Raw genomic sequence first — 13,603 nt, 5'->3', positions numbered from 1 at the left:
ACTTCCCCGAGTTTTTCTTTCACTTGTTGGAATAACTCCGTATTGCCAGTTTTTCGTCTGTCCAGTCTTGAAATTTAGTTAGAATGAAAAACAAACTTTGCTTAGCAGTCCAATGCCGATTGCTGGCCTCCATTTTTAAAAGTGAAGAACGTCTGGATCTGCGTTTTACGTCATATCTGAGCATGCGCTGAAAGAACGCACCCGGGATCAATTTAAACAGGAAAAGATCAAATTCAATCTTGCTAATATTTTATAATTAAACTCAGGACATGTTTTATATAGATATATATTTTCTTTTTTAATAAAACTGGACTTGTGAATAAAGTATAGAAGGGTTTAGATTCTGTTTCACAGATGGCGCTAATGCACACCGAAAGCTGCTTGCCAACCGCCAATAAACAACAGAAGAAGAAAAAACGCACCCTGACAACTTTCCGTTTGAGCGGGTACAAAATACCTCAATGGGATTGGTTAAAGGAATATTCCACCCCTGTTTGAGCAAATAAACCAAATGCAATTGGAATATTTGGGTCCATATATTCATAGCTATTGACATAATATTTGCAAATGATGATTAATAAATGTTAATTATAAAAAGTGATATTGGATAATTCCTCACGGCACACCTGACGGTTTCTAAAGGTACACTAGTGTGCCGCGGCACAGTGGTTGAAAATCCCTGCTCTAGTTTATTCAGGCTGGATGAGACACAAGTAGACCACATCTCAAAGAATTCATCTTGTCTTCACACAGAAGGATAAGCTAGGCTACGCTGAAGAAGACGCTGAGGCAGAGGTAGAGCACTTAGAAGAGGTAGAGCCCTTAGAAGAGGTAGAGCCCTTAGAAGAGGTAGAGCACTTAGAAGAGGTAGAGCACTTAGAAGAGGCAGAGCACTTAGAAGAGGTAGAGCACTTAGAAGAGGTAGAGCACTTAGAAGAGGTAGAGCACTTAGAAGAGGTAGAGCACTTAGAAGAGGCAGAGCACTTAGAAGTACACTGACAAACAAAATCCACTAAGAGTCCACTAATGACGTGTTTCCTAAAAAGTCAATGCTGGTTGTCTGCAGTGACAGTAAAAGAGAACAGCAATGACCCATTATGGCAATAAAAAGGTTGATATCAAGTACATATCGTACAATATGTACTGTATATGGATAACCGGATGGAGGTAAAAGCAGACGGTCCATACTACTCGGCAGTAAAACAATAACTCTTTATTTGGGAATGCACAAAATATAGCAGTTGACATCCAATCTGAGTATAGCGGTACTGTATTTCCATTTACAAATATTATGAGCAAAATAAAGCATAAATGTCTTTTTTTAAGAATATAAAACGTACAGGTTGTACTGTAACATGGATTTGCACCTTCAATTGCAAGAAATAGCATCATTTTGGCAATGGATTTGTGCTTCTATGACAGACGTTTGTTGCCCCTGCATGTTCCCTCGGGGTGAATCAGACCCGAGAATGCCATCAATCATCAATGCTAGAACATGTTCAAGTCCCCCTTACATCATGGGATGGGTGTGCGAGATGTTCACTTTGGCCACAGAGACAACTGCATGACTTCCTCTATTTGTACAAACTAGACAACATGAAGGCACATTTGAATTGGACTCAGATAAAAGATGGAACATCTTTACACGGGAGCGACAACATTGGCCAACACAGCATCGCCGTCGGACAACCATGATACATTGAAGCGTTTAACTGGATGTGGAGGTTCAATCCTCTTCCTGTAAGTGCTCGGATGAAATGATTCAACACATTTTGGTGCTATCATTTCATAACTTCATAACTCCCATTCTGTGACAACAACTCAGCAGTACATATTGCTGAATGTAAAAAAGGGCGGAGGAAAGAAGTAAACCAATGTACATTACGGCGATATCCTTCATCCAATCCAATACATCTTCAGCTCTTACAAATATCATAATCATTTAATATTGATCACTGCTCCGAATCAATATTTATGAGGTAAGCCAAACAGATGTCCAGTCAGTTTAAGTAAAATACAGCAAATACGGCATGGTACTTTGACCGGTCTCTTTTGGTCTTGAGGGTCCTGCGGGATCCTGCGGGGTCCTGAGGGGTCTTGTGGCTTATTCAGTTCCCAGTTTGGCAATAAGCTCATCGCAGATCTTGGTGAGTTCCTCGATCTCCTGGTTCTGTTTAGAGACGAAGACAATCATGTTGCTGATACAAGGACCACTCTGGTTTCAGTTACTCAATCAAATGCTGCCCCCTGGTGTTGAATGGAAATATATCATGCCATCCATCTGCACTAGATGTCTTCTATAGTGGAGGTCCTCTACAGCACGGCCGCCCCAAACAGAGATTCAAACTTTCAACTTCCTGTGAGGCTAACATGCTAACCACTAATCCACAATATGCCCAACAGCATAATTAGTCATTGTAAAATCTTACCTTCTGAAGGACGGCTCTTTCAAGCGAGTCCACCTTCATCTGTTCCTTCCTCAGGCTGGCATTGAGTGCAACGCCCTCCGCGTTGGCCTTGGCACGTACCTGCGCTATCTCCTCATTGGCCCTGTTACAAAACACACACAAACACACACACACACAAGTGAGTGACTTGTAGTGCAAAAAATGAGTAGCCACAATACAAGACAAAATCTGAATGCAAGAATAAAATTCCTGAACAGGAAGTGAAAGAACATTTCCCTTATAATATCACGGCTTTAGAGTAGCTTGGAGTAGGTTTCATCCCTCTACTCTTGGGATAGGACTGCACTGCTAAGTCTCAAAGGACATTTCACTGCAGTGCTGATTTGTAGTCAAAATGCTGAGGGAAGTACACAGTATACTACCAAGTAGACGACAAGACCAGACCGTTCATTTCAAGAAAACTACAATACAATACATCAAATATAACTAGACAAACAATATTCATCCATTAGGAAATGGCCAGCCAATCCCAGGGCACATATAGACAAACAACCATTCCCACCCACATTCATACCTATGGACAATTTGGGGGGGGGGCAATGAAGCGAACATGTTCTTGGAATGGGGAGGAAAGCGGAGTACCCGGAGAAAAGTCACGCATGCGCGGGGAGAACATGCAAACTCCACACAGGGATGGCTGAGGGTGGAATGTTTACTCTGTAAAGTTGTGGAATCGTGACATGTGGCGTTAGTGATGCATCACAGGCAATTGGTACTAGCTACTACTACGTTTCACTAGTATCCACGTTTGAGCTTTTTCTAGTTACATTATGCAATTTTCGACATTTTTGTGCTTTTGCTAGGTTTTGTTGATTTTCTTGATTTGTTTACTTTTGCATTGAGCCACACTCCACAGATGGCCCCTGAGCCGCACTTTGCACATCCATGTGTGTTCGGAGAGCCAGACGTTGTCTCGGTTTGGCCAGACGTTGCCTAAATATAATACGCGTCACTCACCTATCCAGCTTCTCCTCCGCATGAACTTTGAGGGTTTGGTAACGCTGCTCCTCCTGCTTGATGCGTGTCAAGTAATCTTGTGCGCACTTCTTCAGCACTTCCTCATTCTGGAGAGACAGACAGAGAGGATGCATGTATGGCGATCTGGCCGTGTCTTCAGGAAGCACGAGCCAACATCTTACCTTCTTGAAGCCCTCCAGGACCCCCTTCATGTTTTCATACCTCCTGAAGAGGTCAGCGAAGGAGCGTTCCACAGAGTTGAGGTCAGCCAGGGCCTGGTCCCTTTCCAGAGTCATCTGCCTGACCGACTTGGTGGACGACAGTGTCTTCTGCTGCTGTTCATCCTCTGCACCAAAGACGACAACGTTGTTGAGAGAACAAATGGACACAAACATTTTGGCTGAGTGTTTAGTTGTGACGTCACAGAGAAAGGCGAGGCAATGGCTGTGCCATCCTGACAAAATAAATACCCACGTGCAACCACTAGGTGGCACTAACTCACCAATCATCTGTGCAACCGTCTTTTCATACTCTGCAACAATTGTCCTGGGACAGGACAGAAGACAAAAAGTGAGCAATCTAAATTCATTGGCAGATTATTTCTGTTCCCTACCTCATCTCCAGAACCTCAGCTCTGCTCTCCTCATACTTCCTCTTCCACTCACCGACCTCAATCTCTTTTGTGATGATCTGAGGAGAGGAAAAGGGCATGGAGATGAAGATAAAAGTGATGAAGTGTAGCTTGATGCCTCCTCCAGAGGGAGTAACGTACCTCCTCTCTGATGAGCGTGAGCACAGCAGCCTTGTCCATTTCACTCAGAGGAAATTTGTCCTGAGACGGCACCTCTGTATCTGTAGCTCTGCCGCACACGGATGTCTCCTCACACTGGAACATCCAGAAAACACATGAATACCGTCCCATCCAATAGTCCTATTTTGGTGGTTGTCTCCCTCTGTCCCACTCTTCTCCTCTCTCTCTCCCATTCTTCTACCCCTCCTACTGGGGTCCGGCTGCCCCAAATATGACTAACTTTAAAACATCGTCAATAAAGTTAAACATACATTTGCAACGGGAGAAGTATCCCATTTCCCTTGCAGGTACTACTTGTCCAAAGGGCTGGACAGGTTACGAGTATCCATCCATCCATTTTCTACTGCTTATCCTCACTCGGGTCGCGGGTATGCTGGAGCCTATCCCAGCTGTCTTTGGGCGAGAGGCGGGGTCCACCCTGGACTGGTGGCCAGCCAATGGTACGGCGCATATAAACAAACAACCATTGCATAAAAAATGATTCAAGGTTTCAGTATCCAAAGATGTTCATCAAAAGCAAATGTGGTCTGTGTTGTTTGTACTTCCTAGGAGAGGTAAACTATGCAAAGTAAAATATGCAACTTACGGTATCATCTTTCAAAGTAGTCTTCAGGTCTTCGTGGGCCACCATCTTGGTCTCAGGATCTTTGTTGGGAAACAAAGAGTTCAATAGAGTTGAATCCGCAGTGGCTACCGCCAGTGGTGCTAGTATGCCAAATCTATAATAGCTCTATAAAAGCTCTCAATAGCTATAGCTTTGTCCTGCCAAAAAATGACGGTTTGAAAACATAGCATCTGTTTTTTTGGCCGGATTCCTTACTGCATTCAGACTCTTCTTTCTGCTCATGGCCGTCTGTTGTTGGACCCACGATGCCAGTGGACGCCAGCTTCTCCTCATCGGTGGCGTGGTGAACTCGCTGCGAGATCTCAGGGGTCTGAACCACCACCTCCTCTTCCTGGGCACAGAGTCAAGGTAACAGCGTTACCAAACCCGAGCAATGGAGTCAAGGTAACAGCATTACCATACCCAAGTGATGGAGTCAAGGTAACAGCGTTACCAAACCCGAGCAATGGAGTCAAGGTAACAGCATTACCATACCCAAGTGATGGAGTCAAGGTAACAGCATTACCAAACCCGAGCAATGGAGTCAAGGTAACAGCATTACCATACCCAAGTGATGGAGTCAAGGTAACAGCGTTACCATACCCGAGCAATGGAGTCAAGGTAACAGCATTACCATACCCAAGTGATGGAGTCAAGGTAACAGCGTTACCATACCCGAGCAATGGAGTCAAGGTAACAGCATTACCATACCCAAGTGATGGAGTCAAGGTAACAGCGTTACCATACCCGAGCAATGGAGTCAAGGTAACAGCATTACCATACCCAAGTGATGGAGTCAAGGTAACAGCGTTACCAAACCCGAGCAATGGAGTCAAGGTAACAGCATTACCATACCCAAGTGATGGAGTCAAGGTAACAGCGTTACCATACCCGAGCAATGGAGTCAAGGTAACAGCATTACCATACCCAAGTGATGGAGTCAAGGTAACAGTGTTACCATACCCGAGCAATGGAGTCAAGGTAACAGCATTACCATACCCAAGTGATGGAGTCAAGGTAACAGCGTTACCATACCCAAGTGATGGAGTCAAGGTAACAGCGTTACCAAACCGGAGCAATGGAGTCAAGGTAACAGCATTACCATACCCAAGTGATGGAGTCAAGGTAACAGTGTTACCAAACCCGAGCAATGGAGTCAATGTAACAGCATTATCATACCCAAGTGATGGAGTCAAAGTAACAGCGTTACCATACCCAAGTGATGGAGTCAAAGTAACAGCGTTACCATACCCGAGTGATGGAGTCAAGGTAACAGCGTTACCATACCTTTTTGATACATGACTTCATCATCAGTCACGCTCCCTTTGGGACAAACCTTCTCTGCCTTCAATAAAGGAATGTGAATCTGAACCCACTAAACTGACCCCACTAAAGGTTATTGTGTTCTTATTCAGAGGTGTTCTTATTCTGCTAAATAATGGACGTGGTAGGTAAGGTAAAACATTTCATCTGGGACTCACGGGCACGCTAAGAAACGATCCAATTACCTGTTGGCACATATCCTGCATCAGTGACTGGCTCTCATCAAGTTTCTCAGCTTTACACGGGTTCCTAGGAGACATAAAATGGTCACAATGTTTTTACTGAAATATTGTGCCCATAACTGTAAGCACTATAACATAACATAACTGTAAGTGGCCTTTGGGGGGGGGGTGGAAATGCTGATGAATAAGGTCACATTAAACCTTAGGAAGACGCTATTGTTTGACAGCATGGACCATGATGAGACTATTGGGCTTCAAGCATGTGTAAAGAGGAGTGGTAGTAGACTAACAGTAGTAGTAGTACTTACAACAGAAAACAGAGAAACTTGACTTGTTCAGATGTCCTGAGGAGTAGTGGACAAAAGCAGACAGAAGTAGGCGAAAAAGAAGGAAGAAGGAAGGATGAAGAGTGATTTGAATCAGGGTCGAGACACAGAAGAGCGAGTGAATGACCAAAGGTCTTTTAGCTTGACAAGCAGACCATTTCTGGTGGAAAAGCTAAAAAGCTAAAAGCTGCTTCTGAACAGGCGAAATCTAACTGAAGGTTCCATGTTTGCTACGCAGCGGCATCACTAGGGGATGTCAACAATAGATTGAGTCAGATTAGCTGATACTGTTCCATCCCAAAGCATCTTTAGAGAGAAGGTGGTCCCCCGTCATTTAGCAGCTAACTTACTTGTCCGTCCTCGCTTTGCTTTTCTTGGTCATCTGCCCAACTTTCTTCTCTCCTTCTGGGTGCTCTGCTTTCTGTTGGCTTCCGTCTTTCACGTTCTTCTCTGGCACGGGGGAGCAACGGGACACGTCCACATTGTTCAGGGTTTTAGAGGGCTTGAAAGGGTCCGCAGAGTCCTCAAAAGTGTCTGGGTCGAAGGTGTAGGAGCCTTTGGGGAGCACCGGAGAAGCGCTCACCTTGCTGTTGCTCCCAAATGGGTTGAAGTTGGGGTCATCCCACTGACTGGGGTCAAAGTTGTATGTTCCCTTCCGAGGAATGGGAACGTCATCCAGGTTTAGAGGCACGCTTGAGTCTGAAACTGAGAGATGAGTTTCAGAAAGTGCTTCCGATTTTGTAGGTTCTGGTGCAGGTTGGCAGGATGTCTCTGGCGCTTTGGGCTTCACTTGCTTCTTGACTTTGCTGGTTGTCTTTCTCTGTCCTAACTTCTTTGGAGGCGGCTTGCTGACTGCCCTCTCATCCACATCCAACTCCAGCATCACAGATTTTGCCTTGAACGTTGACTCCGTTGCTGATTCTGCTGCTGCGCCGTCTTCTTCTACTGGCAGGGAGCTACCAATGGGCTCCAGTCTGGGGAAAGTTCTTGTTCCGCATGGTGGCGGAGAGTTCTGGATTTTGGATCCTCCACTGGTGAAAGGATTAAAGCTGTCATCCAAACGGTCGGGGTCAAAATTGTAAGAGGCTTTGGGGACAAGATCTTGTTCCTCATTTGATTGCACTTCCTCCCTAGGTGTGTCCTTTATCTCCAAGGATGGAGGTTTAGATTTGCGTGTTGTAGTTTTTGAGCTAGACTCAAGTGATTGCTTGATGTCAACATTGTTGTGAAGAGGTTTCCCTTCTGGGAGATTGGCGGCAGGGTGAAGTTCAGCTTCACTGATTTGGACCGAGTCTATCGCAAGACCAGTATGAGAAGCTGGAGCAAAAGGTGGTTCTGGTGATGGAATTGTGCATTTTCTGACTTCTGGAACCAGTGTCTCGTCGCAGGGTACATCTGTCCAGAGAACTGGACATTTCTCCACTCCGGGAACAAGTGTCTCTGAGAATGAATCAAAGATGGGCTCAGAGTCTACGGGGGCTGACGGGCTGCCATTTTGTGCTCCTAGGTGGCTGGTGTTCATCTCCAGCGGGTCTTCATCTTGACCCATGTTGTGGAAGAGCAAATGTCCGTCGTCCCCAGCTGGTGCTGTAACCATCAGCTGCTCATCCTGCTCCACATCTGGACACAAACAAATGAACAAGTGTGCATGTCTCCAATCAGATCAGACCTCAGATGTGCCTGATACCTCATTGGTTCTCGGAGAGCAAGTCGCTAGCCTGCCCACGGTGCCACTTGCTGCTGTTGCTATGGTAACGCCAGGCCGCGACAGGAGGGCTGTCACAATCAAAGCAACCAAGCACATTCCACAATGCTAACTCAAAAAACAAGCTAGACGTACGTGACGAGAGCGACCGCTTTGATGGCGTCTTAGCCTGGAGAGACGCACATCAACATATTTTAGTGGGCCTGTCACAGTTGCCTCATGTAATATTATGTAATATTATGTTGCTAGGAGACAGCACGGCCTACTTTGAGTCACCAGCCTGCCAGTAGTTTCTAAATATTTTTGCTCCTCCCATGGAAATCCATCTAAACATGACCACACCCTGCTACGATACCTCACCGCTCTGCAAAATATCATTCAGAACATAATTATTGATGTCCTACCTGGCATATAGTGCCAATTTACTTTTACTCACTATTTGTAAATATGCAAATCTTGTTTGTCTTATATTCTTTTTATTTTATTCATGTCGCACTGCATTTGATTGAAGAGTGTTTTTCTTTTTGAGCTACCGCAACGCATGTGGATCAATAAAGCTATGTCTAATAAGTCTATGAAATATAATAAAGGTCTTTCTTATGGAAGGTTTTCCGTTGATAATCGTTTTTGCGGGTATAAATATTATGGTGTGTTAGTACTGCCCATTCAAAAAAACAACCAAAATAGTATAAACTGGTATAGTGCAGTTGATTCTTCTACTGTAAAAACTATGTTACCATGTTTGGATGTACAAGGACGCAGCATGTTTAGCAAGATTATATCTTGAGATGCTAAGAAAACGTACCCGTGTGACTCAGTAGGGAAAGTGCACTGCCTTAGCCGTGCAATGGCGTCGTATGGAAAAATGTGGCAGTAGCTGCTTGACGGGATTCCAAGTGTCAGACCTCCACGGTACATGAGTGGATGTGGTCAAACTGTTTGGAAACAAGCTAAATGAAGGTGGGGCCCCCCGTCCCCTCCTCCGGAACCGTGAACTGAAGCTTTTGTTTAACCTGTTGAATTCCAGTGTGAAGGCCGTTCCCACACTCTGCCACAGGCTCCGCCTCTTGGCGTTTCGTGATTACAATGTCTGCACTTTCACCAAACCCACCAGAATCCAAATGCATCCACCAAGCCCTTGGTGCATACCTCAGCATGATGCCGTAGAGATAACGTACGGGGGTCAGGAAAGGCGGGTATTCCTTAATAACAGCAGGAATGCAGGAGGCAGGTACATTCCATGTGGATCCAATTACACACAACATGATCCACCACGTGCACGGTTCATGGACTGCGGTGGAGGAGATTCAGGCCTCCAAGTGCCATTAAAAGTAGTATGATGTCAAACATTTCCAGTAACCTCCTGTTACCATGGTGACCTCCAGGAGGGGACGCTGTGATACTTTCACAAAAAGAAATACCCGCAGCCTCTCAATTCTTTTAGAGCCTCACCTGTTTTGTTGCCACTCTCCAGCTCGCCCTGGACGGTTGGTGGCCCGCGGACAGGAGTGGCTGCTTCAGGGGTGTCAAAATGGCCATCGGAGTCAGAGCTGAGGTAAACAAGAGGGGGGGAAAGGAAGCTTTGGAATAATTGCAAATATGACGATTGACAGAACTATCAGGCCGAGGAAGTCACACACAAAGAACCGATATGAATTAGATGAGAGAAACACATTAGAATCTTTTGTATGGATGATTCGTTACCTCGTCTGAAAAAAACCATCACCAGTGAGAAACCAATACTGGACTGCGTCATAGTGGAAACCAATTGTCCACATCTGTACAACACAGCTGCTGCAATTTTGGGTGTTCACACGACTGTGTCTCCTTATTGGACCCCAAGATAACAGGCTGTATCATTTCTAGGACTAAAAAGTATGTTCCCATGTTAAGTCAAGGCTCCAAGTCTACAAGGCTACCCCATGGCCAGGCAGACTCAAACGCTTTTACTGACATGACAACAAAAAGGTTGCAGTGTGTAGGACAACAACTCTGACTTGACTCAGGGAGGAAGTCAATGCAGGCAAGACAAAAACAGGAAATGGCAACCTACAGTCTTCCTGTCACATTCACTGCATTGAATAACGTTTGCGTTGAAAAGCAGAGCATTTTACTCCAACGTTTCAAATATGAGGTTGGCATCACCGTGGTATGAACAGTTGATGTGACCGGTTAACAAATAAAGACATCTGTTCTATTTAACCATGCTTTCTTCTTAAAACAGCATCATCCAAATAATATGCTCCAATAGACCAGAGGATCAAGGCCCCCAGGCCCCCAGCACGTCATGCTTGTGTGCACATCGCCTCATTTAACTATCTCTGATGGAGGGTTAAGAAACCACAGCCAATCAAATGACATCAAAAAAGTCCACATGGAAGAAAATTGTGGATGCTTTTTCAGTATTTGTCATTCTTCCTCCAACACACGCACACACACGCACACACACACACGTGTGCACACAAACACATGCCAGTACACTCATCACAAGTGTCCAAAAGATTCCTTGCCTGCAGCCTTGAGATCGCTCTTCATCATCATCATCCTCTTCCCTTTGCTGCCCACCCTGCACCCTCTCACACCCCTCCTCTTCCTCTCCTTCCTCGCCCCCTCGCACCGCCGTCCAGGTCCATTTGGCCCAGGACACAGGAGACAACCAGGACATCTCTCTTGGTGACGACTCAATGCTGGTCACCGGGTAGCTCACTGGGCAGATCCCTTTTGGCTTCTTGTTCCTCTTTAAATTCCTCCCCAGTGCTGTCACGTCATCCTATGAAGCTTCTTTCTTCACATGGGTTCCATTTGCGGAAGGAACCATGTCTTTCCTACAAACCAAAGTCAAAAGCCATCCCCTTGGGGAGGGTGTTCACCTCCACCCCCCGACTCTTTGCCTGTGCCCTGATCAGCTGGTCCTCGAATAACGGCTCTTTCCTCTTCCTACAACGCCCTCCAGCCCCCACACCAGGCTTTTGCAGTGGGGGGGGGGGGCAGCGAGCTCGCAGAACAGAAATGGATGTAGATCCTCTTCACTCAGCTCATGTGTTCCCCTGTGGTTGGAGAATGGTATGAACCGTCAGCTTGCTGTTCCTCTCTGTGAAGCAAGGGAGGAGGAGGAGGGAGTTGGAGAACAAACAGTGAGGGAGGAAGAGGAGGAGCTCCAAAGCACGGGCTCCTCATTTGTAACCCAGGGAGAGGTTAGGAATGTGGGGCTGTACCTAAAAGCAGTCTCTGCACCCCCACCCCCACCCCCTGGCCCCCGAGGCTGCGTCACAGTGAACTGTCTCTCATGTGATAGACTGGAGCGACCAGTTCTATCGGATCATCTCAATAAATCCACCTGACTTCGTTTGGTTGGTCTTGAGCTTCATGCTTGACATCGGCATTAAACCCCCACATGCAGGGAGTTGCATGAATGCAAGACATTGTCACTCACATTCTGACTAAATACTCCATTTCTGTAGTATTGTGGCCGTCTTTTGCTGTAAAATACCACCACCCTGCTTGGCCTGACTTTGCAAGGCTTCCACAACAGTCCTGGCTGCTCAGTACAAAAAAAGCAGAACGTTTACTGGTCAAAAACACAGGTATGCATGCAATAGAGTATTACTACTAACAGCAAATAACTTATTTTTACACTTGTACACGAGGACAGTGCCATCCATGACTTGCCTTCAGCAATCTCTATTGATCAGTCAACTGTCATCAATCGGATTTCAGTTTTACTGTATGTAGTATTGTACAGCAGCTAGCTTATTTTTACACTTGTACACAGTTGAGAATCTTCACATCAGGCATCCTGGAATGGATTATACGTATAAGTTATTACCATATTTCCACGAGTACTGGGGAGACGTCCTGCGGTACCTGCCACCTATTGCAATGCACTTATAGACAGAAGTATACGTGAGGAGTATTCTAAGTATAATAATAAACCGCCAGTGTTTAGCCGCGTATCAGCTCCTGTCACACAATTTTCCATGGCTGAGCAGAGGCACACGTGGCTCCTTTAGAGGCTCCACGTTGGGAGGGTGGAGTCATTATTTACCCTCTGGGTCTGCAGAGGCATGCATTTGCTTCCAGGCTGATCGTCTGGAGCTGCAATTACTGGAAAGTCAGGATCAATTGGTGACTTTACTCTGGTGTCCCGGCCTGTGTTTTTCTTGTCTAGAAATGGCAGCCATGAACATTAGGAGGTGGCATAAGGCAGCCGTGCGGGTGCATTGATGTGTGCTTGAGAGAGAAGACCACCCAGGCCTTAAAAGCTGTGCTAGCACCACTGCTGTAGCCTCCGTAGCTTTGCCAAGAAGTCTGGAACTGCAGTAGGATCTGTACACAACTCAAAAGAGGCTCATGTTTCAAATACCGTGTTGTGGGAGGAACTGGGAAAATACAGTTTTTCACAAAGTATTTGACCTTCTGTCAATTGTGACTTTTCCTCAGCAGACAAATGACATATTCACCAGTCTAAGTTTCAAACAATATTGCCTGCACAGTAACTCCAGGCAGGCACATTCGCTTTATGCTGTATCTGCGGTATGATAATTGACACTGGCACCATAAAAATGTACAATGGATCAGCGTCGACAAACAATAACATCTTGGAAAGAAGCCCCAACCAAGAACCTGTGTAGATACTACTCCTGTCACTCAACAGATCATTGTGGATAGATATGAGCTGCACTCGGGCAAAATGGACATGAAGTGGTACAATAAAGTATTGCACCACCAATAAAAAGTGCAGACTGACAGAAGCTAGACAAGGCCTGCTGGAAAGCACCCGTGCTTTCACTTTGACACGCAAATGGCAGAATGTGTACCACAGCGGCCTCTCGTGGTAAGACAGTAAAACGGTTGATGACAATGAATGCGGTGCAGTTTCTCGTTTAACCATTTGATATTGTCTTCTTGTACTTTTGGAATACTTCACATACTTCATTGGATATTGTCTTCTTGTACTTTTGGAATACTTCACACACGTATACCTGTTGATGTTATATGATTTCGACCTAACTTTAACGACACCGGAGTACCGCCTTCTATCCCCCGGGCTAATTTGACACTTACCGAAGTTCATGAAGAAATGTCATACTATTTGACGAGTTGATTAAAGACCACGAATTCGTAAAAGTGAAACAACCTGCTGATTGAGAGTGACAGCCGACAAAGACCGGATTATAACCTGCATTCGCATCACCACAGCTGCACGAGAGATGGCGATCAAAGCCCT

The 13,603-nt window shown here is 45.5% G+C and overlaps 1 protein-coding gene across 3 annotated transcripts; it reads right to left on the bottom strand.

The window, feature by feature from the left end:
• Nucleotides 1-1,195: 1,195 nt before the first annotated feature.
• On the bottom strand, nt 1,196-13,597 carry tacc1 (transforming, acidic coiled-coil containing protein 1). 3 transcript variants are annotated; one of them, XM_058054619.2, is made up of 15 exons: nt 13,441-13,578; nt 10,887-11,467; nt 9,829-9,926; nt 7,022-8,291; nt 6,654-6,689; nt 6,349-6,412; nt 5,057-5,192; nt 4,823-4,881; nt 4,198-4,311; nt 4,039-4,115; nt 3,928-3,971; nt 3,608-3,771; nt 3,426-3,532; nt 2,430-2,550; nt 1,196-2,170 (listed from the first exon to the last, which is right to left on the bottom strand). In XM_058054619.2, the coding sequence occupies exons 2-15, from the start codon at nt 11,039-11,041 to the stop codon at nt 2,105-2,107; spliced, it is 2,511 nt and encodes an 836-aa protein (XP_057910602.2). In that variant the 5' UTR covers nt 11,042-11,467; nt 13,441-13,578; the 3' UTR covers nt 1,196-2,104. The 3 variants fall into 3 exon arrangements, with proteins under 3 accessions (XP_057910602.2, XP_078654694.1, XP_078654693.1); XM_078798568.1 differs by lacking the exon at nt 10,887-11,467 and having other exon boundaries at nt 13,441-13,597; XM_078798567.1 differs by lacking the exon at nt 6,654-6,689 and having other exon boundaries at nt 13,441-13,577.
• Between the last annotated feature and the right edge of the window lie 6 nt (nt 13,598-13,603).

The sequence above is a fragment of the Doryrhamphus excisus genome, linkage group LG18, assembly GCF_037039965.1.
Source record: "Doryrhamphus excisus strain RoL-2023G ecotype Guam linkage group LG18, RoL_Dexc_Guam_v1.1, whole genome shotgun sequence".
Taxonomy (NCBI): domain Eukaryota; kingdom Metazoa; phylum Chordata; class Actinopteri; order Syngnathiformes; family Syngnathidae; genus Doryrhamphus; species Doryrhamphus excisus.
This window is presented reverse-complemented; position numbering and strand designations above follow the sequence as displayed.

Coding starts and splice junctions, on each gene's coding strand:
- tacc1 (XM_058054619.2), bottom strand. CDS start 11,041: ATGTCCTGGTTGTCTCCTGTGTCCTGGGCCAAATGGACCTGGACGGCG. Junction 5,193..6,348: donor TGCAGGATATGTGCCAACAG/GTAATTGGATCG, acceptor CTCTGTGCCCAG/GAAGAGGAGGTGGTGGTTCA. Junction 3,533..3,607: donor TCCTGGAGGGCTTCAAGAAG/GTAAGATGTTGG, acceptor CTGTCTCTCCAG/AATGAGGAAGTGCTGAAGAA.